Source organism: Thermobia domestica, chromosome 10, assembly GCF_964235325.1.
Source record: "Thermobia domestica chromosome 10, izTheDome1.hap1.1, whole genome shotgun sequence".
Classification (NCBI taxonomy): Eukaryota; Metazoa; Arthropoda; class Insecta; order Zygentoma; family Lepismatidae; genus Thermobia; species Thermobia domestica.
The window spans coordinates 30,716,856-30,744,420 of record NC_137463.1 but is presented as its reverse complement, the minus strand read 5'-3'; the positions used below and the strand labels follow the sequence as shown (position 1 = coordinate 30,744,420).

At 37.7% G+C, this 27,565-nt stretch overlaps 1 protein-coding gene across 4 annotated transcripts in view; it reads left to right on the top strand.

Moving 5' to 3' along the window:
* LOC145662395 (protein nervous wreck-like) overlaps positions 1–27,565 on the top strand; it is a 554,721-nt gene that overhangs the window by 334,396 nt on the left and 192,760 nt on the right. For all 4 annotated transcript variants that reach the window (XM_081727930.1, XM_081727929.1, XM_081727928.1 and 1 more), the window contains exon 9: positions 9,855–9,977. In XM_081727930.1, the coding sequence (XP_081584056.1) occupies positions 9,855–9,977 (123 nt within the window). The remainder of the gene's footprint in view (positions 1–9,854; positions 9,978–27,565) is intronic.

The window sequence follows — 27,565 nt, the reverse complement described above, 5'->3', positions numbered from 1 at the left end:
CCAAAGACATCATTGATCTGCAGTATACACATTTCATGTTATCGTTCTCAGAAAGAAACACTACACCATTTTTTAAACACAGTTTGACCAAAGCAATCGGTGGTTGAGTGGTAGCGTGTTCGACTTTCAAATGGAAAACCTTGGTTCGATTCCCCATCAGGTAGTATGATTTTTTCGCATAAAATAATGGCTGCAAACAGAGATTTATCTTCTGATGGAGAACTTACAAAGCATCACTGCCGATAATTTGAGTAAACAGTGTGTGCGTTCTGCATCATACACTGCAATGGTAAGTATGTTTCATATTTATATTCGTCCCCCTCCCTCTCTCTCTTTCTTGACGTTTTCCTATCTTGTCTTTGCATCTTTCACTTCTCCCTCCGCTGTCTCTCATGCACACACACACACACACACACACACAACCATTTTTAAACCTAGGACATGCAAAACTATGTTCCTCATGCCGATAATAGAACATGAGGTATTTTATGAAATAAATAGAATAAACCCAAATAAAGCTACAAGCGACGAAATTCCAATTGAAATAATCAAGCAGAACAGCCAGAATTTAGTACATATACTCACATACCTATTTAACCAAAGTCTCAATACAGGAAAATATCCAACAAAATTAAAAGAAGCTAAAATAAAACCAATCTTTAAACAGGGAGACAGAACATTGATACAAAATTACAGACCGATATCACTCTTACACCCAATAAATAAAATATTTGAGAAACTAATTAAAAAGAGACTAATAAATTTCTTGAACAAACAGTAGATACTATGCCATGAACAACACGGTTTTGTAACTGGGAAAAACACAACTACGGCAACATATACGCTTATAAAAAAACATACTAAAAGGGCTAAATGATAAAATACTAATCTTAAGCATTTTCTATGATTTAAACAAAGCTTTCGATCTCGTTAACCACAAAATACTCTTACGAAAACTTGAGCATTATGGCATAAGGGGGAAAGTTCTACAGCTGATGGAAACCTATTTACAGGGGAGGACGCAAGCAGTTGAAGCCTCCCATATACAAAATGGGAATGTAAAAACATATTTATCAAACCCAAGACAAGTCCGCAATGGCGTGCCTCAGGGCTCAATATTAGGTCCAATCCTATTTCTACTGTATATAAATGATTTTCCTGGAATATTGAAGAATTTTGAAGTAATTTTATATGCAGATGACACAAGCGTAATTGTAGAGGGTAAAACCGTAAGTGAGCTAAGGAACAACACATGTAGAGTATTGGATCAAGCCAAAAAATGGTTCGAAAGTAACTGCTTATGCATAAACAACACAAAAACAAAATACCTACTTTTTCACACAAAACAAAACACGAAAATAAAAGAAACCAAACATAAATTGACCGATCTAAAACTAGATTTCACCCATGAAATTAAATTTTTATGATTAAATATAAATGAAAATCTAACTTGGGAAACCCACGTTAAAGAAATAATAGTAAAATTAAATTCCAGACTTTATGCACTCAGGATACTAAAAGAAACGTTAAATACTAAAGCTTTGATCCAATTACACTACGGGCTTATACACCCTATACTAAATTACGGCATCATTTTCTGGGGCAAATCTTCAAGCAGCAAAGCAGTCTTCATGAAACAGAAGCAAGCAATACGGATAATATTTGGTCTACACATGAGAACATCATGCAAAGAAAAATTTAAACAGTACCACATCCTTACTCTACCATCTATGTATGTATGTATACGAAACTGCAATCTATGCAGCTAAACTGAAAGATGGAACCCAAATAAGTCACGTTTATAATACCAGACAACAAAATGAAAGAAGACAATATTTTACAAAACTAACATTAGTACAGGAAGGCCCAAGCCATATGGGAGTACAAATTTACAATAAGCTGCCCAGAGAAATAAAAAATGAAGAAAATATAAATGTTTTTAAAAAGAAACTCAAGAGATTCCTGGTGGATAAAGTATATTACAGCGTAGCAGATTATCTTTGCAATAATGTGTATTAAATAGTGTAAAATATTTCTTTTTCTAAGTGTATTTGAAACAAGAAAGAGGACTGTCTGAATCCTCCAAATACCAAATGTATCTTGGTTTCAAATGGAGTAAATAAATACAAATACAAACACACACACACACACACACACGCACTTCATGTTCTAAAGTTTAAACGGAGCAAGAGCTCGATATACCTGGTCTCGAGAATCTAATTAACTGGGAACTTCGGCGTCGTGTTTTTCGTGCTTTGGGGATAACATCTCCAGTCCTGGTCATCTCTGATAGAAATACTATTTAAACGCACGGAAATAAGTCTCCTTTCTATCCTTTGGGTCTCAGTCGAATTACCGGGTCACTACGGATTTGAATCCTTCACCTAGTGGAGGTCTACATCATCCGACTTACACGATGATACGTGTGAGCTCTTAACGTGTTCATTTTATCTCTGCAAATGACGTTATATCCGGAAGTGATGAAATCAATGCTGGATGTTTGGAACAGATAAATCTTCGGAAAAGACTAGAAAATGGTACCTCTTTGGTTATTTGAAAATAGAATTTTATTTATACTAGTTCGACACAAAATTTATTTCCATCCTATAATTCAATGTATTTTATTCACGTTGAAATTTGAAACATGCTACATGTGTGAGGAACATAAACTTTTCCTTTCGAACATTTGTAACTTTTTATTACGATAGTTTCTACTTTTAATATAGAGTATATTTCTGATACAAATTTAGTAGTAAAATAGCATTCTTCAATTTTCTCTTTCTTTCTTCTTCATTTTTTTTGTTCAGTTTGCATTAGTAGTCTGAAATGGAGGATATGACCAAGACTATCTACTGGGTATATTAGAATGTGTTTTTGGATCAGTATGTCCAATGAATCCTAACGAATGTGCAATGAACCATGCGGAAACAAAGCATGTGTGTTAAACTTTTGACATTATCCTAGATGTGTCTCGGAGATATACAGTTCTGCTGGAAATCGAGTATGCTATCCATTATGAAATTGACATAATGAATGTTTGAATTATCCTCTATATATTCGAATAGTTCTGAAAAAATTGTGAAAACGAACGTTATTTCTATATTACTGTTGAATTTCTGGAAACGGAACTTTATAATGATAGGTTATTTTCTTACTACGTTTGAATTCCACAATTTTATCTCTCCTCTTTTTCTTTTTCTTCTTTTTTCTCTGTCTGTCTCTGCTTCATTTTTGAATCTCTGTGTAATAGACGTCCATTGGTTTCAACTTTTCATTGTGTGTGTTTCAGTTTCTCCCTACATCAACTTATGAATCTTGTTTCGTCTCGGTTTTGTTACTTTATTTTATCAAAGCTAATACATGTATAGTTTGAAATTAGAATTGCGCTTATGTTGTTAGCTAATTTTAGTATGGGAAAGAAGAAAGGAGGAGAGAGAGGGGGTCTCTTTACCTGACACGATTATGGGATAAGAAGGTCTATATTGGGTGGCCTAACTGCATGGCGTTAGCTGTCGTATTTTTTATGCGAAGTGTACAACAATTTGATGTGTTTGGATTCTGACCAATCAAAGATTATGGCAGGAGATCTGTACATAGTATGAAACTTCTTCATTCGGACGTTATGATTTACTAACGAAACAATCAAATAAAGTTCGTGTCCATGCTAATAAACCAGTTTCGATCACCGCGATACATTGAATTGTTTCAGTTTGTGTTCCACAAGGCAGGTCACCGAACAAATTATACATATTTTGAATCACCTGTCGAATTTGCTTTTCGCTTTGGTTATGCGAACTGTTCCCTTGACAGATGAAACGCAATTGCACTTATGAAATGTTCATGTTACAAGGAAGTATTTTGCCTTCGTCATTTCTTCATAGGACACAAGAACAAAAGTGATCAATGGTCATCTCTAACCTATCATTATTGTGAACAGTATAATGACTAATTTTAACTAACAAACCTGCTAGTTATTGTAAAACAGTATTTTTCTGTTACCTCCGATAGATTTCAATGTCAATATTCGTTGCTAATAATGTTGTACTTAACGCGTTTAAAGCACTAGTACAATTTCCAATTTGAATCTCTCGAATAGTTCTCAACCGTACAGAAATTTTATTAGTTTGTTGTAACCAGCATAAATTGAGTCTTCAAATGGCATGCTAGTTTCTCTGCAGGCGAGTGCTTTCTCCCGAAGTTCCCTTGTAAGTGCAGCTTCAAGTCATCTTGTAAGGTAGCAAAAAGGGCAGTGGCAAGAGCAAAAGCGCAAACCTACGGTGAATATATGACGAACTTAAAACACCAGGGGAAGTGAAGAATCTATACAGGTTAGCAAAAGCAAGAGACAACTTAAGAAAGAATATTACGCATACTAGGCAAATGAAAGATGACAAATGATTGGTGATTATCGGTGAAGGCAGGATCAAAGGGAGATGGGACGACTATTTCGAAAAGCTTTCAAATGAAGGAAAATACGAGGAAAATTTTCAGCGATGGAACCACAAATCTTGGAGCAACATCAAGAATAAACCACTGGGAAGAACTAGAGAAAGCGTTAAAGAAAATGAAGACTGGGAAAGCAATGTGTTCAGATGGCATACCGGTAGAAGTATGGAAGAGTTTAGAAGAAAATTTTAGATGAATGGTTATGGTAGTAAACAATAATTTGGATGTATGCCAGGAAAGAGTAAAACGGACGCAATATTTATACTAAGACAAACTATGGAAAAACATCAGGAAAAATAAAATGGATTTCATATAGTCTTTATTGATTTGGAAGAGACCTACGAAAGGGTACCAAATCAGGAAGTTTGGAGATGTCTGAAAAAGAAATAATGCCAGAGAAATACGTAAGGATAGTCCAAGATATATATATATATACATACATATATATATATATATATATATATATATATATATATATATATATACAGGAGTTATGACCAAAGTAAGAACTAGTGTGTGATTAATGTGTCAAATCCCTGTTCAAGTAGGAATATACCAGGTCCCATCTTTAAGTCCGTATCTCTTCAACATTGTTATGAGTGTTATAACTCAAGATGTGAAGGATGAAGTTCTCTGATGAATGATGTTTGTCGATGATATTATACTGTGCAATAAAAATAGAGAAGAAGTTCAAAGCAAAGTAGAGAGTTGAAGAAAATATTTGGAAGATAGAGACCTAAAATCCAGTAGAAAGAAAACTCAATATTTCGAATTTAACGGAGAAGGAAGTGAAAAAATAAGGCTACAAGAAAACAGATTGAATGAAGTTAAAAGTTTTAAATATTTAGGCTCATTTATTGCCAAGAATGATGAAATGCGAGAAGGATGGCGAAATTGGAAGAAAGTATGCGGCGTTCTGTGTGACCGCAGAATCACGGCAAAGAATAAACTGAGTATTTACAAAACAGTATTTAGTTCAATGACGATATATGGAGCAGAAACATGGCCAATGAAGAAAGCACATGAAAAAAATATTGAATGTTACCGAAATGAGAATGCTACGCTGGATGTGTGCAATTACAAGAAGAGACAAAGTGAGGAATGATAGAGTAAGGGAAACAACTAAGGTGGTAGATATTTCTAAGAAGATCCGAGAAAGAAGACTTCAGTGGTATGACCATCTAATGATTAAAACAAATGACTACGTACATGGTCAGAAGAGCGATAGCACTGGAGGTGGATGGGAATAGCGATAGAGGGAGACCAGCAAGGAAATGGTTAGATAAGGTTAAGAATAAGTTCAGAGAGAAAGGTCTAACAGGTAAACAATTCCGGAACAGTGTTTTATGGAGAAGACACATCAGAAACTTCAATCTCCACATAAGTAGGAAAAGACAAGAGAAAAAGAAGAAAATATTATGTTTCGGGTCGTTGAACAAAGGTTAACGTTCAAAGTGTTATTTTCCTATATGCGTGCTGTAATACCGGCTTCATTTACTGTTAAAAGACTGTCAAGAGCGTTATATAGGGCATAATTTTGTGCGCGCGTGAGGTGATCATTCACATTACTGATAAAAAAAATTATTTACATTGTGGAACATTTGGACTGAAAAAGGGAAATTCTGATGTTTTGATGAGATTTTATGCTGCTTAAGGTTGGCTACGCTGACCGGAAATCAAAGACAAAGTTTTTCCTTTTCCGATCTTGAAATGATCTCGAAGGTGCTAATTATTTATCTTCAAAACAAACACATATGTATTGTAATTCAATGGTCACTTAGGCCTGCCATCTACTGAGACAACACTTTTTTTGTCTTTGCTGTCAGTAAAGTGCTGTCACCTAAGGAGAAATAGTACTACTCAGTCTTGCCTCGCATCCACTAACAAATTTCATCATCTCCAGGATTAATACGACCCTGTATCTCACTGGTACGTAAGGGGTTAATTTTGTTTAGTCTTACGTAACAAAACATTTATCAAAGACACGGCCTGATATTCATATGTGTTTCAAATCTTGACTCTGATACATCTTGCTAGAACACACATAAGACTTCAAATAACATAAAAATTTGAATCTGCTATATCTGGTTGCTGTACAGACCATCAAACAAGGCTCCAAATGACACCAAGACTTGAATTTGATACTTCTGGCTGGTGCAGAGACCATCATAAATGGCTCCAAATAATAGCAAGACTTAAATATGATACATCTGGTCAGTGTGTAGACCATCGCACAGGAACATCTTGTACAGAATAGGATATTCCTTTCTATTTATCTTCAAGAGAGATAGGTTACAAGATCGTACAGTAGGTACAGACTGATGAATAAAAGTTTAGAGTGGGCGGAGGGAAGATGCCATAGTTTTTAATCATAAGACAATAGCAAACAGAAGAATGAGAGTTGAAGACTGAAACTTACAGGATAAGTAGTTTAGTCCTTCCGCCAGAGCCTGTGTACCGGTCTTGAAAGAACTAGATACTTTAAGTGATAGAGGGGTGGATAAGAAAACATCTCCAATTATGCATCTTTCCCGCACGTTCGGTGTAAGATGCCTATTTTGTGTAGGTAAGATGCCACATCGTTTTGGCATAGCTATTACCGTAACGATGGGAAATAAAACGATTTCTGTTTATTGTGAGGTCTAATATATTATGTATCGATACATTACTGACTGCGACCTAGTCTAATGTACACAAATAAACTATGCAGAATGCGTGCAAATAATACAACAGTCAAAAAAATTGAAAAAAAACATCGAACATAAAGGAAATCGTACATTTACGACGAAAACAAAGTAATTTTGATACACTTAAAATAGGTTAAGGAAACATTAAGGCAAAGAATACCCATACATAATACTACAAAGAATAATCATAATTTTTGGTATGAATTATTAACCTGTAAAATAATAACTAAACTAAAAATCTATATGACCCACGAAACAAGAGGTGCAATGCCATATTCGCGGAAGCTCTCTATTTACCTCTATTCTAACCAACTGGATCTAGTTTCTATTTTGGATTCATATTTCTCTGTGATCCATCTTAATATTGTCCTCCCATCTGCGCCTAGATCTTCCTAATGGTCCTCCGATTGGATTTCCAGTTAAAATTTGGAATAGTTTCTACTTTCTTCCATTCTGGCTACCTGACCTGCCCACCTGAGCCTCCTAGATTCAATGACTCTAACAATGATAGATAAACGCTATACTCTAAATTATGTAGATTCGTTATGAAGTTTCCGCCAATCATCATTCCCCTTCCTCTTGGTTCCGAATATTTGCCTTATAATTTCATTCTCAAATAATTGGTGTTAGTTATTTTCTCAAAGTAAGCGATTATATTTCGCAACCATACAGCAGAACAGACATAGAAGGATTGTTCAATAAGTCCTTAGAAAAAGATTAAAAACAATAAATAAAACAAATCATTTCGGGTAGATATTTTATTTTTCGACATAATCTCCTTTTAGTTCGACACATTTTTTCCAGCGTTTCTCCAACCTTTTTAAGCTGCCCAAAAAATAGGATTTCGGACATTCCTCAAAATAGGCATCTGCTTGGGCGATGATCTCCTCGTTCGACATGAATCGTTTCCCGCCGAGCCATATTTTCAAGTCTGGAAATAAGAAAATCACTGAGGGCAAATTTGGTGAACGCGGATTTTATAATTTTCCCATCGAAACTTATCTTGAATTCTTTTTGTCAAAAGAGGATGTTTTTCTAGGTTTCTTTTCTCAACCGGTGCGATAATGATGCATAATACTCTCCATTTATTGTTTGTCGTTTTTCCAAGTAATCGATGTAGATGATTCCACGTGCATTCCCCCAAAAAACTGTGCTTATCACCGGACGATTTCACCGTCTCCGCCTTCTTCGGAGCGGAGTGAATCGCCTTTAAAAACCCACTATTTCGATTGTTCCTTTGTTTCCGGGCTGTAGTAGTGTATCCATGTCTCGTCCACAGTTATGTATGGGTGCAGAAACTCGTCGGAATTGCGACGAAAAGCGCCAAACCAGTCTCCAAATCGATCACACGATTGTAATTATTCTCCAGTGAGAGCGAACGCGGCACCCATCTTGCCGAGGTTGGTTTCAAACCCAATTTTTCGTGTGAAATTGAAAACACTGTACCTTGTGATATACCTGTGGCCTCAACTATTTCGCACACTTTGATTCGTCGATCACTCAAAACTATATGGTGGGTTTTCTCAATCATTTCGTAGGAAGTAACTTCCATTGTACGTCCCGGACAATGTTCATCATTTGTGTATGCACCGCCATGTTTAAACTTATTTGCCCAATGGTAAAAAGTCGCAAACACAGGAGCAGATGTGCCATAAAATTCGTTCAGCTCGGCTTGGATCTCATTCGGTGTTAAACCTTTTAAATAGGAGTATTTAATAACCGCACGAAAATAATTTCTTTCCATTTTTCTAAATGAACAATAGTTTGATTCTTCAATCGACTATGACAATGAAATCACGTGACATATATAGCTAAAAACTTTAACAACAGTTTACTGAGGAATGACGCTTACTAAAAGCAAACCTCTTTCGATATTACCAGTTTCATCTTTCGGGTTTTCTAAGAACTTACTGAACGACCCTCGTAATTATTGTTTAATATATTTTAAACTCCAAATTCATCGACAGAACTAGCGAAAACAAAAGAGTTCGGACTGAATAATAACACGAATTCCGTATTTTCAGTCGACATTTACTTTGTTAGTGGATGTTGTTTTGGTATGTTAATTTTGATCTTAGACATAGTTTTGATCCGTTAATATTGATCCTAGATATTTGAAAGTATCTACTTTGTTGACAGTATTATTTGGTATTTTGACGCATCCATAATTTGCAGTATTACGATCCCGGCAAACTTCCATGTATTTAGTTTTCTCACTGTAATCACTTCTAAACCCATGTTCATGCTCAAATTTAATAAAGACCTCTGCATTTCTTTCTATTACCTTCCCTTACTGTATTTGACAATTTTTAAATGGGTGAGTTCCGGGTTAAATTAAAACCCCTGCCTCGTATAGCATGGAGCATTGATGATGAACTATGAAATGTGATGTTTCTTAATCAATGATTGGTCGGTGGCTGAATTGACTGAGTGATACTGGCGGTGGAAAAAGACGAATCTTGAGTGGTAGTTACTGTAGCCAATCAGGTTGTCTGAAGTGGCCCTCATAAGGGAGTGGTCCTGTATGTAGGTATTTCATAGTTTATTAAAGAACTCAGTAGTTCTCCTATCATCCGTTATATCACAGAAAGTTTAAAGAATTAATGTGAGAACTATGGTATTTTGTGTAAGTAACGTATCAATGTATTCTCTGCATAGAATATTCTCACACAATAGATACACACACTTCATTTCTTGTTATTTTTTAAAATCTGATTTTAGGCCATGGAAAGCAATGTGTTCGAGAAGATAGCTGAATATCTTCTGCTCATTGGACGAACAGAACTCTTGACGTGTTCGGCAACTCAAAACTCCTACGGAATAATACGGGACCAAGCGCAGCAGGTGAGCAATTTTCCTCTTTGAAAACATAATTTTGTTTATTAATTTCGTGTAATAAAAAAAAACTCTTTATGAATAGATTCGATTTGTCTGTGTTTTATTTCTGAAAGTATTGTGTCTGAATGTTTGAGATTATGAGATCTGCGTAGATGATGAATGCTAGAATGAATGCTTATGTATTTATGTATGTTATTATTTTTTTGGTAATTAGTGAATATGTGAAAGGCGATGGCATTGTGTTATATGAATGTTGACGTTTCGTTCCATATTTCTAAAATATTGTGTTCCCAACCAGAGAAACATATTCAAGACAAATATCTGCGCTAATCACCATATTTTATACAATATCACTTTCGAGAAACTATGGTTTTGAGATAAAGGCTCATGTCGCATTTAACTGTTATGGCATAGTAAAATACCTTCTAAATAAATTAACTCAAATATATACGTTATTAATATATGTGTAAGTATAATCAAAAATAAAGTAACCATAATCCTTTATGAAAGAGGCATTTAAATAGAAAGTAACACTTTTCATTTATTTCCTTATTAACTTGTTAGTTGTTTTACTCTCACTCGAATTTTTATGTTTCTTTTCCACAATCACAGCCGATGGATTGTCATTCTAGCACCGAGAAAATATCTGAAGATAAGTAGAAATGATGTATTTTCCGCAATCAAATGTAATGAATTATCATTCTAGCACCAAGAAAAATCCGAAAATAAGTAGAAATGGTTTCTTTTCCACAACCAAATGTAATGAAATATTATTCTAGTTTTGAAAAATGATCTGACGATATGTATAAATGATGTTATTTCTGCATTCAAAGAAATGAATTATCATCCTAGCACTGAGAATATATCTGAAGATAAGTAGATATGGTGTCTTTTCCGCAATGAAATGTAATGAATTATCATTCCAGCACTGAAAAATGATCTGAAGATGAGTAGGAATGATGCCTTTTTCGTAATCAAAGGTCATAAATTATTTATCATTCTAGCACTGAGCAAAGATTCAAAGATAAGTACGAATGACGTCCCTATCCAATCAAAGACGGTGAATAATTATTAGTTTCAAGAAAAGATCTCAAGGTAATTAATAACGACGTTTTTTCCGCGTTTACAACCGATGAATTATATTCTTCCAGAGCCGATAGAAATCCAAAAGATAAGCTAGAATGAAAAATAAACAAAGATAAGAACACGACAGTATGAAAATACCTGAACATTAAATAATATAATACAATAAAAAAGCTAAAATGTATAAGAAATGAAATAAAACTGAAAACAACATATATGATTTATATAAAAAAAGTTGCATGCAAAGTCAAAAATGGGAAGAGACCTATTATTACATTGTTGCAATAATATATTTGCGTATATGGCCGTTTCCCGCTCCTATAGGAACTCTGTAGACATTTTAGTGATCAATCAATGGCGGATAAAAGGTCAAGAAGGTAAAACAAGAGAGCAGCCAGAACCCAGACAATATTAGGTTCATCATGAGTTTACTATAAACTTTTAAACATATTTAAATAATAGCTAAAATTGTTTTTGTTATTTAAAAAAAACTTGCGGGATAGGCCCCCCGGCTCCTGCCTAGATCCACCACTGGCTCACGGTAGTCGTTAAGTGTGGCATAAATCTTTTCTCGGAGATCTGTCTTTTCATATATTTCGCGAAATATGCTAAGCTGTTTTGGTATATTGCAAAGTTCACTTCAGGTAGCTGGTGAGGAAAGTCAAATTGGGAAAAATAGTTTTATTGCATGAAACTAAGGGAATAGAGGTTGTCTAATGTATTAATAGCTGTATACAACAACGAGTACACTAGAAAGTTTTCATCTTTTAGTTTACAGCGATTTTTTTATCGATGAGACTTCCCTTATGAGCCGCCTCTGGGGCACAGCTTACGAAGCCCATTTATACCAGGATCATTAAGAATAAAAACAAAAATGGAAAATTAAGTGGAAAGTTAGCCAGAGCCTATATTTAAAGGTACCATTCCAGTATTCGTCTGATGAAACTGAGGAGAAACTGTGGAAAAGCATCAGTTCGAATGTCTGACCAACAGATTTCAACCTGAAACCTCTCTGTTTCGAAGCAAGTATGTTAACCACTAGCCTACGGTTTTGTGAACGAAGCAATTAGCATTCGAATCTAGTAGAAAGTATATAATGTATACGATAGTTCGATGACTATAAAAATAGTGAAACCCCAGCTTCCTCCAAGTGGACTTTGTAGTGGACAAACACGGTGTGCGTTGTTTGCGGTTCTCCCGTTTCCTCCCACTTTCTTCATTTCACCATTACCTTCCATCTCATAATTATCATCTCCCTTAGCCTCGGCGTATAATCGTGGGATTTTAAACCAAAAAAAAAAGTATAAACATCTGACGAAAATACAGCTTACCTGGTTAATGAGGAACCACCATTAGTCTGCAGATCAGCTTTGATTCGTAGTGGAATGGAGGCATACATGTTAACAGTGGCATGTGTATTATTACTTATGCTATGTAGTTTTCTGGTCCACACATTTGATGTGGTATAATATCTTGTCCAGAACTGATCCTGGTGTTTAATAATGGTTGAGATCTAGGGATTGGACGGGCCACAAGATGTACCGTATTTCATTCTGATGTTTATGAAATCATGCCTCAACTACTGCACCAATGTGAATTGGCACATTGTCGTCTTGGCTATTGGGTCAGTAGTCGCGCACCATAGAAAGAACTAGTGGTGGGCACAAAAACTGATTTTTCGGTTTTCGGTTTCTAGGAAAACCGAAACGGTTTTTGAGAATTTTAAAAGAAAACGGTTTTTCACCGAAACCGGTTTCCGTTTTCTCCAAAGACCGATTCGGTTTTTCACCGAAACCGGTTTCGGTTTTCTTCAAAACCGGTTCCATTTTTTATCCAAAGTTGGTTCTATATCTGGCGAGAATGGTGTTATATTGTTCTCCAGAAACCGATTTTGTTTCCACAGAAATAGTTTTATGTTTTCCAAAAGTTTTCACCGAAACCAGTATCGGCGAAAACCAAACCGATTTTGGATAAAACCGAAACCGATTTCGGGGAAAAACCAAAACTGGTTTCGGTGGAAAAACCGAACCGATTTTCGAGAAAATCGAAACCAGTTCCGGTGAAGAAACCGAACCGGTTTTGGAAAAGAGGAAGCTCTCTACTGCGATATATTCTCATTCTTATGCAATACATCTAATGATATCTATATACTCCGACTATTACATAAAATGAATTTTTCTTACAAAAAGTACTTAACCAGGTCAAACAGTTGAATGCGATATGAACCTAAATTATAGGAACATATCTATATAAAAAATTGCAGTGCAAAGCTATCGAGCTTATAAGATCATTTTGGTCTGTAAGATGGGTGTGACAAACTGAACATAAACATTTCAGAGAGAGAGAAATTGTGACAATATATATAAAAGGTATTGAGTATAATTTCTCCGTGTGAAAATGTAATATATTACTTCTACATAAATTTAATACTTCGTAAATATTCAGGTTTGTAAATGTGCATAATCCAAAACCCTAAAAAAGAGTAATTTGTTTTGTGTTGATATTGTGCATAATTCGCGTAACAAAAGCATGTGCTCTGTGTTTTTTTCTCTCTGTTGTAAGTGTTTTCTTAATTGCATGGGTAAAATCTGTGATTTACGCTCATAAGTATAACCTTGTGTTATCCGTAAGTGTTTGTATTTACGTTTTGTACCAGATATACAAAACTATAATGGTCGTTTCAGAAAGTTACTGAAAAATTACATCAGAGTATGATTTTCTTTACAGATTAGAATATATATATAATTAAAATATATAATTAAAAAAACAGCTAATTTTACAGTAATTATGTGATATATTCAAATAGATAAAAGATAATTGAAATGTGGAACAAGAGCGCCCTAGACAATATTGTTTTGCATGAGATACCGTTATCACAAGTTACCTAGTGGCTTTCCGTTTTCAGCCGTTTAGAAACGCGAAAATAAATGCCGATTTTCAAAATGGATCGAAATCGAAAGCAGATAACTGAGTCGTGATAACGGTATCTCATGTAAAATGATATTGTCTAGGGCGCTCTTGTTCCATATTTCGATTATCTTTTACCTATTTGAAGATATTACATAATTATTGTAAAATTAGCGGTGTTTTAATTTCGACGGGATGAGGCCTCTTAAGGCAAGTGAATGAAGATGGAAAATGAAATGAAATCTTTGAGTTTTACGTCCCATGGTTATGCCGGCAAGGCTAAAGGAGAAGGAGATGATGAGAAATGAATGAAGTAGTGAAATGAAGAAAGTGAGAGGAAACGGAAGAACCCCGAGGAAACCCACGCACACGGGGTTTGTCCACCAGAAAGTTCACTTGGCGAGGGCTGGGATCGAACCCAGGACCCCAAGTACCAGAGGTGAACGCTCTACCACTGAGCCATAGCGGCCCGACAGAATGGTGATTGAAAAAGATGTGGAATAAGAATGTGGGAGGACAGGAGTGCGCGATTAAACCTACGGACATGATGTTGTCCACTGTAAACTTATTTGAGCGAGGATCGAACCAGGGAGCGCACGCAACAGAGGTAAACTCTCTATCACTGAGCCACAGTGCCTCCATATTATGATTTAAGCTTCTCCTTTGAAGCTTTTAGTGGAAACTTTACGAAAAGAAGTTTTTGGCATTTTCTAATTATTTTAGTAACATTTAATTAAAACTTTGTTATTAATATAAATCTTTCATAAAGCCGGATGATTGGCATTTCTTAACTGCACATTCCCCGCAGTTCGAATCCCAGTGAGGGCATATTCGGTACAGCGCTCTCAATTCCAGGTTTTCCCAGACACCCATTTTATATAAAGTATCCGAGAAATAACTGTACCCCTCGCTTTGTGTATCACAGAGAGTAATGATAGTGCAATTTTATTTTTTATTTTTAGTTCATATTATAGTTGTGTACTTACATATACAAACTATGTATTCAGTGGATCTGTTCGTTTCGGAGTGCTATATATGCAGATGTACGCGTCTCCATATCCTCTTTGATATTTTGCGCGAAGCACCTGAAGAGTTCGAAAAGCTTCTTCCACACTTTCGTGCAGATTTTCAGGTAGGTCCTTGCCAAAGCGACCTCTAAACCAAATCATTACCTATGTCCAAGGGCGCCGATTTCTCTGTAAATTTGGGGGGGCCCATTCAGATGCAGAAGGCATATATATGAGGATTTTAAGACGAATTGCATTCAAATTATGCCAAATGTTTTATATTCATAAATACAATAGGGGGCCACATGAGCTTTGGGGGCTCGGGCCCCCCAAGTTCGGCGCCCTTGCCTATGTCATTGTTTGCCCTGTGTGTGTGGTCGTTCGTGCATCTACACACACATGATACTAACCATTCCTCAACTATAATCAAACACATATCAGATATGGCTTCATAACTCAAAGGTTCTATGCGACCTTAAACGCAGGAATACCAGGCAGTGCTTGAAAGCAGGGGTACAAGACCATGAAAACAGTATTAGAAATAGCACAACTTGAATTATAATGACATTTTTCTCTGCGATACTCAAATCTAGGGGTACGGAACTTCTCGCTGATGGCTGGATGAACACCTGAGGAACTACTGTAGAACAAGGAAGACTCTTGCCTCCACTGGGCATCGAACCTGAATCGCCTAGTTAGTAGATAGGCGGACACTTTAAGGACAACGGCACTATGGTTTTCGCCATTTAAAAAGCTTGATATAATATGCGATTAAAATACATATTCTAATATGAAATTGATTTCTTAGTATTGAATTCATACGCAACTAATATGGGTACTAAGTGGTCACCACTGTTATGTGATCACCACTCGGATAATTAAATGACACTGGAGACAAGTGTGATGAAAATGAGTACTTTAACCCAAAAGTGATAACGTCTGTGAAGTTGTCCCGCCCACCTAACGAATTTTTCCCCACCCACAAATGAATTTGAAAAGTTTTTCATATCACATCGTTGTTTATCGTTAGTTATGTTAGTTTTGCTAAAACTATCGTTAGTTTCGCAAAATAACGATTTTATTCTACAAATAGTTTCCCGCCAACTGTGAATTAGCCCGCCCATATTGAATTTTCATAAAATTCCAACTCATGTCGTAAGTTTATCGTTAGTTTAGGTTAGTTTTGCTAAAATTAAGGTTTTGTTTTAGAAAAATAACGATTTTATTCGAGAAATAAGGTTTCCCGCCAAATGTAAAGTTAGCCCGCCCATAATGAATTACCATAAATTTCCATCTCACATCCTTAGTTTATCGTTAGTTTGCGTTAGTTTTACTAAAACTATCGTTAATTACGCAAAAATTACGATATTATTCGAGAAATAAATGGGCAGGCCAACTTCAGGTTCCCCATTCAAAAACGAATTTCAAAAGTTTTTCATATCACATCGTTAGTTTACGTTAGTTTTTCTACAACTATCGTTAGTTTCGCAAAAATAACGATTTTATTCTAGAAATAAAGTTTCCCGTCAACTGTGAATTAGCCCGCCCATATTGAATTCTCATAAAATTCCAACTCATATCGTTAGTTTAGGTTAGTTTTGCTAAAATTAAAATTTGTTTTAGAAAAATAACGATTTTATTCGAGAAATAAAGATTTCCGCAACTCTAACAGCACAATTACATAGCAGGCATATGCCTATATGACAATTACGCTCACACACTCAATTAATTGTTCATATATTCAAATTAAAACATATTTATATAGAAATTCAATTTATTTTAAAAGTCAAGGAAAATTTTATTTTGTTTCATTTCGCAGCCAAAGCAACCTCTTTCATTTGTCCCAGGTAAAGAAGTTTCTCTGCTTTAAAGAAAGAAAAAAATAAGACGTCAACCGCACTAATAGACCACCCACCTTTCTACCTCGCCAGTCAACGGTAATGGAATTACTATTGTTACTCCAGCCATACTGTCGCACTACCTAAGTACCTCGATATCGCAAATATCACGTCACAGACACACAGGAACCAAAATTTTTTATCTACAATCTTCGCAAGTGCTTATGAAACTCTTTAACATCACGTACTAACCCAAAAGAGACGCTAAGGACCCAAGCCGAACTATCAACCGATTTTGGGGGAAATGGTGTCACGAACTTCAAGCGGCGAATCAGAATCCGAAATTCAAAATTTACAAAGAGAAGAATGAAGCGTCTATTTCTTAAAAAAAAGAAAGAAAGCTGGGAGAACGCCTACACGGAAGGGAGGTTACTCTAAATCGACTCTTCAGTGTAAAAACATCACCAACACGCGACTCATAAGCATACGTCAACTCATATATATATATATATATATATATATATATATATATATATATATATATATATATATATATATATATATATATATATATATATATATATATATATATATACTTAAGTGATTAATTTCATAAGAATGGCTAGCTAAAGACCCTTTAGCAGCCAGCTACTCAAACCACGCGTTATCCACAGCAACATAGTTATTACAAAATTATTTATATAAATATTTAAAACATAAACATGTAGATATTATTCTTTTCCTCTTACGGTGACGCTACATAATTTGTGATTTTGAAGTGAGTCTGTGATCGATCTATATACGTTGACTTCCTGCATTAAGTAAAAAGAGAGGAAAAGTAGTGCGATGGATGATGGCGGATATATAAACTGTGCGAGTGAAATTTAAGTGCAGATGGATTTGATAACTGACGCATCGTTGCATTCCAACACGGAGATTGAAAGGGACAGAGACACGAGTTCGAGCCCCGGTACTCGAGACAGATGCCTTGCCACAGGAACCCCAGCGTTACAAGAAATGGCGCCCGAACAGGGACCCGAATGCGTAGTTAATCTTATTTGAAGGACCAACATGCGTAGTTAATTTTATTTCAGAACCAAAAAGCGTAGTAAGCGTTAAAAAAAGTAGGAAATCTAGTTTGGAGAAGCACACATAGTAAATTTCGAACAGCGAACGAAAACAGTAATCAAGTCTATTCCGTAATATTAAACTTAAGAATGGTAAGCGTGATATGAAATTAGGTAACTTTGTATTCAAGGAATCATTATTTCGAGATTACCCGTAGGGAACGATTAAGCGTTCTACTCCCCCTCGCATCCAAGTTTATTTCATTTCAGCACATGCGTAAATAATAATAATAATAATAATAATAATAATAATAATAATAATATTTGTTTGTTGGTTGGTTTGTTTGATTGGAAGCGAAAGCAGATACACCATTTTGTTTGTTTAAAAAAAAGAGAGAAGAAAAGAAGGAAAGAAGAAAACAAAAAGGTAATGCACCATGTAAGCGATTAATATAAGTGAACATGCAAATTTTTGGCATATTGATGCATAAATTTAGCAAAGTTTGTTTCTAGTGAATAACATTAGTATTAAAATAACTATATATTCATATATAGATATATGTTTTATTTACACATGCATTTTATTACTTAAATATTATTGTGTTTTAGATATGTTATCTTTTTAATTAATACACTATTTGTATATTCACATGAATATACATGTAAAAAAAAAGAATGAACTAAGTTGTTGTGGAAAACGTGTGGTGCTAAAGTAGCTTGGCATGCTACATTGATGAGATAGTAATATTTTTGAGTATTGAGGTGAACTTAGAGTACGAAATTTAGAGTGATTGACAGCATAGGTCAGATAATTAGAATTAATTTTAGACAAATTTTAATAAGAATCATTCTGACAATCCAGTTACTTAAGTCTACTTGCAGATGCCACAGTTGAGGCCATCTACCTTGAAGCAACGACCCAGAAACAGGATGTCTGCAATAGAAGAAGCACAACGTTGTCGCACGTGTGGACGTGACCTATGGGAACAGGATTTGGATCCCACGGATGAGGCTCGAAATTGTCCTGAATGTGATGACCAGAGGGATACAAGTCCAGTTATGGAAAATGATGTCACTCAAGGAAGTAGAGACAACATTCAACAGCATCACGGGCCGAACAGCACCAATGGCGATTTTCAGGAATCTCTTCTAGCAACGTTACAACGACTGGATGAGTTCATGAAACAACAAAAAGAAGAAAACAAGAAAAACAAAGGATTTAGAGAAGAACAAGATAGAAAACTTGACAAGCTCATGGAAAAACAAGACCATTTGGCACAAGACCGAGAAGAAGAAGATAGAAAACTTGACAAGCTCATGGAAAAACAAGACCATTTGGCAGAAGACCTCTCGAGGAAACTACAGGAGCAAGCTAGGAGGCTGGACGAACACGAGAAGTCAAACACGGAAGCGCTGGAGGACTTCAAGCGCACCATCTCCCAAAATCTGGAAGAACAGAGACAGCGGCAGCACAGACAGTTGCAGGAGACAGAAGAACGTCTCACGGCACAAGCTGGCCAAATGGAAGAGAGGATGGTCAGGCAAATGGAGGAAAGGCAGGGACAGGTCCTAGAAGATATGCAGCGCATGCGGATGGATTTGGAGACGCAGACCCAAGCACAGAGGATAGAGCTGCAGACAAGGATGGAGAATATTGAACATTCTATGACTGTACGACAAGAGGAGCTAATAGAGAGCCTGACTAATCAGAGCACCAGGATTGAGGAACCCCGGCAAATCCAAGATGCCGAACGGGAGAAAGCAGGAGCTATTCAGCAGACGGTGGACCAACTGACAGCATCCCTAACGGAGAAGATGTCCGAGTTGGTAGAAAGGAGAGTTGGGGAAGCAGTAAGAAACATACCTCAACCCGCCTTCTCAGGAATGGAACCACCTCGAAGGACTCCGACGCCTCCAGTTTCAAATCCAATTTTAGAAGATCTCAGTCAAGGGAATCAGGAGAGTGGAAGATCTGTGGACTCTTACGCTAGCTGCAGAAGTTTTCTTTGAGCTCCTAAAATAGATGAATTGCCATCGTTTGACCCGGACACGGATGTGGGACTGCCATCAACCTTCCTTGAGCTGTTGTTGGATGATTGCAGGCTATACGGAATAGCGCAGGAAGAACTTCTCCACATAATTCCACGTATTTTACGTGGAGCAGCAAAGATGTGGATAGACAATCACATCCAACAATTCAGAACTTTTGAAGACTTCCGTCGTGCTTTTCTGAGGAATTTCCAAAGTGAAGCCATTATTCAGCGAAAGCTCACTCGCCTCAGAAACACACTCTATAGGGCTGATTCACGTAAATCCCTGCGTGAATTCTTTTGGGAGCAAGTCAAGGCGTTCCGAGAAACTGTCAATGATCCTGTGGGACAGCGAGGAGCTGGACAGGATAGAGTTTCCAGAGAGACCGAAATGCCCAAACGAATAACAGGGGTACGACAGGCCAACGGAGAGTACAGCATGTGCGTAGGCAGTCAACGGAGGAGTCCGTCAAGGGAGGAGGGACTCCGGAAATAGAAGACAACGGAACCATCCTTATCGAAGAGAGGACAATCGATTGCGCAACACTCACCAGCCATCACAGCGGACTGATGAAGACAGTTCCGGCAGCGAGAGAAGTACAGGAGCACCGACAAGAGGTCACGCGCAGCGCCGTTTCCGCCGCAATCAAAGAAACAGAGGAGACAGGCCAAGAACTGAAGAGAGACAACTCCGACAAGTGACCACGCATCGAGGGAACAGCTCGGAGCGAAGTGGTCACACCAGAGGAAACAATCGTGGGTCACGAGGGAGAGGTAGCAGTACACCACACAGCATCAATGCTACCAACCCACTGGTCCTGCAGGCAGAGCAGCAGCAGGAAAACTAGAACTTGACCGCCAACGGTCCAGGGTTCGGGTTGACGGTCAGTCTCAGTCTGCTAGAAAGGAACCCAATAAAGTAGTTGACACCGATGTGGAAGGAAATGAAACAGCAGTGAAGATAAGAATTAATGCAGAAGGCATATGTTGCACAGAGACTAATCAAAGAAACGTTGTAGAGCAAACACAAAAGAATACTGAGCCTCAGAAGATGAATGTGCATGTCTCTGCCACTTGGCTTACCTCTGATGATAATGAGAATGAACAAGAGGAAGATGAAACACAACGATATCAAACACCCAGAATAGAAGTCGTTATAAACCAACATACCTTCGAGGCAATTTTGGATACGGGCAGTGAAGCTACGTTGATTACGGAGTCTACTTGGAAAAAGATATCGGCAGATGTTCGCAACCCGACATTGCGACGAGCACAGGAGATCAGATTAGTGGATTTCACGGGGAGGTGTCAATCCAGAGCAATCGGTCGTGCAGTTATACCGATTGAGCTCTCGGAGATGGAGATTGCGTGGGAAGTGTTGGTAGTTAAACGACTCAACGCACCCATTCTCCTGGGCGTGGACTTTCTGTACCGTATACGCGCCGAGCTAGATTTCAATTGCTGTGAGCTGCGAGCGGATGCAGAACCCGCCAACATAATCCGCAAATTCCTACCTATGTCAAGAATGGAAGAGGAACTTTGCGTCGAGAAAGATCTTCAAATTTCAAATGTAACCAAAGACGAATTAATGCAAGAGATTGAAGAAAAAGTGCGTGCAGCCAACCTACCCTCGCACATTGAGGCACAACAACTTCAAGATATCCTTCGTAATATTTGCTCAGTATTTTCTGATCGTCCAGGACGCTGTAGGGTGTATCAACATGATATTGTTGTTGAAACAGAGGAGGCCATAGTTTCCAAGATATATCCGGTTGCATTAGCACACAGAGATGAAGTGCGTACGCAACTTAAGCAAATGCTTGAATGGGACATTATTAGGCCTTCAAAATCCTGTCATTTGAATCCACTGCTGGTTGTACCTAAAAGTGATAAAACTCTACGTCTCTGTGTTGACTTTAGATCCCTAAATAGGTATACCAAGGTGTTACAGACACGACCTCTGGAAATTCAGGAGATACTGCAGAGATTCCACGGTGTGAAGCATTTTGCAAGAATAGATATGAACTGTTCTTTCTGGCAGCTAGAACTGACTGAACGCTCGGAACCCTATACCGCCTTCCCATTTGAAAACAAATTGTATGAATTTTCAATCATGCCATTTGGACTTTGCAATGGGACTCAATCTTTTACGAATGCGATGAACTTGGTATTAGGGGATGAGGTTCTGGACTTCACCATTTGTTATGTGGATGACCTCCTAATCTTTTCTAGGTTGATGGAGGAACACCTGCAGCACATCGACACCGTTTGGCACTTATCAGCAAAGCAGGAATGACGGTGAAATTGAAGAAATCAGAGTTCGGGTTACAAAAAGTTCAATTTTTGGGACACGTGATTTCACCAACTGGTATTGTAAAAGATAAATCGAAAGTAGAAGTCATACTGAACCTGGAGCCGCCTCGCACAATAAAACAAGTGAGAAGATTTCTTGGCATCTTAGGATATCACCGCTCATACATACCAAACTTCTCGCAAGTGGCGCAACCTCTCTTTGAGTTGCTGCAGAAGAGCCGAAGGTGGAAGTGGACTCAAGCACACCAGAAAAGTTTCGAAGTCTTAAAGAGGGCTATCGCGGAGGATGTGATGCTGTACCATCCCAACTTCCAGGAACCCTTTTACGTGCAGTGTGATGCATGTTTGTCAGGCCTGGGAGGCTGTTTGTACCAGAAACAAGGGGATGAAAGGCGAGTGATCCAATACGCCAGCCGAAGTTTAAGAGGAGCAGAGAAGAATTACGCCATCAATGAGTTGGAATGTCTTGCCATTCTTTGGTGCATACAGAAATTTCGCATCTACCTCCTTGGTCGGCGTTTCACTGTGATCACTGATCACAAAAACCTGCAATGGCTGCACCGCAGCAAGACCTGGAACAGTAGGTTGACCCGCTGGAGTGTACAGCTGCAGGATTACGATTTTGATGTAGAGTACTGCAAAGGCAAGGATAACACAGTTGCAGACTCCTTGTCACGCTATTACGAGGAAGGGCCTGCAAACACTTTCAGCGTGAATAGTGTGAAGCAGCAGACCTTGGTACTTGCAGTCACCAAAGAAGAGCTTGCGAGACAGCAGAGAGAGGATCCTCAGTGGAAGGATATAATTGACTTCCTAATAAAAGACGATATTACGGATGGGAGCACCAGGAATCGGAATTGGAGTCAAAGCTATTGCTTAGCTGACCAAGTTCTATGCCTCAAGAACTTCCATACTCCAGAGATGCTGACAATTTGTCTTCCGAAGACACTTCAAGACAAGGCACTCGAAGACATCCATGACAATGGCGGACACTTTGGCTTTTACAAGTCGTGGAAGGCCCTCAGCCAATCTTACTTCTGGAAGGGAATGAGGCAAGACTTGAAGAAATGGATAGCCGATTGTGAAGTGTGTGCTCGATCCGAAGTGGACAGACATCCCCCTCAGCGAACAGTAACCTCTTACCACGCAGAGCGACCCAGAGATATTTACTGTGTCGATCTTGTAGGGCCAATGACACGAACGCCCACGGGAGAAAAGTAAATCCTCATCGTGATAGATGGATGCACGAGGTATCTTGTAGCCATTCCCTTGAGGAACAGTTCGGCTAACCTAGTCCTCAAGTATCTCAGCCGTTACGTTCTACCCATAATTGGGGTACCAAATGCCATATTGAGTGACCAAGGACCACAATTTACCTGTTCAAGATGGAAGGAAGAAATGGAGAGACACAACATGAAGGTCTTGTACGCACCTCCATACCATCCGAAGGCAAACCTGGTAGAGAGAACACACGCTAAACTTCACCGACTGTTCAGAGTATTCTGTGCCAAAAATCACACTTCTTGGGCAGAACATCTACCAAGCATTGTCATCCTAGTGAATCATGCGGCGACAGAATCCCTCTCTTATACTCCAGCGGAATTAATTCTAGGAGCAGTGCGAAGAAACCCCATCTTGGAGCATTTTGGTATTCCGAGGGAAGAACGAGAGACCTGGGAGGACAAGCTGTTCTATGCATCCCGTAGGAACATGACCTTGAAAAGCCGGAGAAATGAAAAACTCACCAATAAAGGTCCGGTGGTAACACCTGGGAACTTAGTGTTCCTGAAAGCGCACAGGTTAAGTGCTGCTGCAGACCAGAACATGCGGAAGTTTTTCGATCTTTTCCAGGGTTGGAGCCAATACCTTCTATGTGAAGAAGAAGGTTGGAGCCAATACCTTCGCCATTATCGACTGTAGTACAGGAAAAGAATTGGTCCCACAACATCTGGAGAATCTCAAGATGTGGAAATGCTCAGAAGAGAGAAAGGAAGAATGGATCCTACGTATGAATGAGCGACTCTCACCCGGAGCATCCAGTAGCCAGAAGTAATCTTCAAACATGAGGTTGAGATTATCTCTCTCAGCTTGCACGAAATTTTAACATTAGGGTTCGGATTTTTGGTGAATTTATAAATTTTCTTCTTCAACATAGATTAGGGTTAGGATTTTCATGTATTTGTACTTTTTGTTAGAATTTGAACTTTTATATTTATCAAATGTTACTTCTCCTTAGATGCAGCTGTGCCTCACTCTGTTGCAGCACTTGCTACATCTTGGGAGGGGGTATTGTGACAATTACGCTCACGCACTCAATTAATTGTTCATATATTCAAATTAAAACATATTTATATAGAAATTCAATTTATTTTAAAAGTCAAGGAAAATTTTATTTTGTTTCATTTCGCAGCCAAAGCAACCTCTTTCATTTGTCCCAGGTAAAGAAGTTTCTCTGCTTTAAAGAAAGAAAAAATAAGACGTTAACCGCACTAATGGACCACCCACCTTTCTACCTCGCCAGTCAACGGTAATGGAATTACCATTGTTACTCCAGCCATACTGTCGCACTACCTAAGTACCTCGATATCGCAAATATCACGTCACAGACACACAGGAACCAAAATTTTTTATCTACAATCTTCGCAAGTGCTTATGAAACTCTTTAACATCACGTACTAACCCAAAAGAGACGCTAAGGACCCAAGCCGAACTATCAACCGATTTTGGGGGAAATGGTGTCACGAACTTCAAGCGGCGAATCAGAATCCGAAATTCAAAATTTACAAAGAGAAGAATGAAGCGTCTATTTCTTAAAAAAAAGAAAGAAAGCTGGGAGAACGCCTACACGGAAGGGAGGTTACTCTAAATCGACTCTTCAGTGTAAAAACATCACCAACACGCGACTCAATAAGCATACGTCAACTCATATATATATATATATATATATATATATATATATATATATATATACTTAAGTGATTGATTTCATAAGAATGGCTAGCTAAAGACCCTTTAGCAGCCAGCTACTCAAACCACGCGTTATCCACAGCAACATAGTTATTACAAAATTATTTATATAAATATTTAAAACATAAACATGTAGATATTATTCTTTTCCTCTTACGATGACGCTACATAATTTGTGATTTTGAAGTGAGTCTGTGATCGATCTACATACGTTGACTTCCTGCATTAAGTAAAAAGAGAGGAAAAGTAGTGCGATGGATGGTGGCGGATATATAAACTGTGCGAGTGAAATTTAAGTGCAGATGGATTTGATAACTGACGCATCGTTGCATTCCAACACGGAGATTGAAAGGGACAGAGACACGAGTTCGAGCCCCGGTACTCGAGACAGATGCCTTGCCACAAGAACCCCAGCGTTACACCTATCATGTTCCGTCAGGTACACTGGAATTAGGGATGCGCACGACACAAGATTTGAGACTGTCTCGACTCGAAAATATGCTGTAAAAGTGATGTCTCGACTCGAAAAACATATATTTTTCTATTGGAAGAGCTGTGTCTCGACTCGAATTTTGTCAGGAAAATTCTGTCTCGACTCGACTCGAACGCATCCCTAACTAGAATGTGTCCAGTATGTCCCTAAGAAAAGTAAAACTAACTTAAACTAACGATAAACTAAGGATGTGAAATGGAAATTTATGATAATTCTTTAGGGGTGGGAACTTTACATTTGGTGGGAAATCTTATTTCTCGAACGTTATTTTTGCAAAACAAACGTTAATTTTAGCAAAACTAACGATAAACTAACGATGTGAGATGGAAATTTACGATAATTCTTTATGAGCGGGCTAACTTGACATTTGGCGGGAAACCTTATTTCTCGAACAAAATCGTTATTTTTGCAAAACAAACGTTAAATTTAGTAAAACTAAAGTAAACTAACGATAAACTAACGATATGAGTTTGGAATTTTATGAGAATTCAATATGGGCGGGCTAATTCACAGTTGACAGGAAACTTTATTTCTAGAATAAAATCGTTATTTTTGCGAAACTAACGATAGTTTTAGCAAAACTAACGTAAACTAACGATAAACTAACGATGTGATATGAAAAACTTTTGAAATTCGTTTGTGGGTGGGGAACCGTGAAGTTGGCCTGCCCATTTGTTTGTTGAATAAAAATTTTATTTTTTCGAAACTAACGATAATTTTAGCAAAACTAACGTAAACTAACGATGTAGATAAGAAAAAGAAAAATTCGTTACGTGGGCGGGACAACTTCACAGACGTAAAGTGATACTAAAGATATTAATGTTCTCGCTCCGTGCTTCTCATTTGCTTTCTTTGAAACCTTATTGGATGGGAATAGAACTTCCCATCAAATACCCTCTGTTCGAGGAGTGTTCCGAAAGTTCGTGAACTGGCAACACTGTGTCGATTCTGTGTAAGCTAGTTTCTGCTTCTCGCACGTAAGGACAGCGGTGGACATTCGTTATTGTAAGTAAAACCAACGCGCAATTGCCATTTCTTTTCCTCTTTTGCTCACTACAAAAATCGAACTGAAGTGTGTAATACAATGGCGGATGAGAATGAAATATTATTAATTATCAGATTATCTATTGTATTTTGTATAAACATAAGCGAAAGTGACCAGGAAACCTTTACGATGATTATACAAGCGTATGGGGAAGAAGCAATGCAGCAGATTGATCGTATTCAAAGTGGTGGAAGTATTTTAATGAAGGCAAACGCAATGTACAGAATCAAGTGAAAAGTGAGTGTCCCTCTACATCATTGAATGATGAGAACAACAAAGACATTGCTAAAAGAAGCTAGACGTTTATCGATTCGTGAATTGGCAGCTAAACTGAATGTTGGTGTAGCAAGTTGTCACGAAAATGTTAAGGAATACCTGAAAATGTCTCGTGATTGTACAAGATGGGTGCCACATTTGCTGAGTGAAGAACAGATGCTTCGTCGCCTTCAATGTTGCCAAGTATTTTTTCAACGAATGGAACAATATCCTCAATTCTTGAACACAACGATCACAAGTAACGAATCTTGGATCAGACATTATGAACCCGAATCAAAGCAGTAGTTTAGCGTATGGAAATACAGCGACTTTCGCCTCCCCCAAAATTGCGATTTCTGATTCGTCAAAAAAGTTAATGTTGATTATTTTTATCCTTGAAATAATACCGCAGCAATGACTTTCAGGGAAGTAAGTATTATTACGCTATTGTTTTGCAAACGCATTTGAAGGAAGCAATTTTAAAAAAAATAGTTGAACTGCTTCATGAAAAATGGCTTCTCAGTATAACGCAGTATAACGCTATTCCATATGTGACACGGCACACTATGGAAGCTTTGCAAAAGATTGA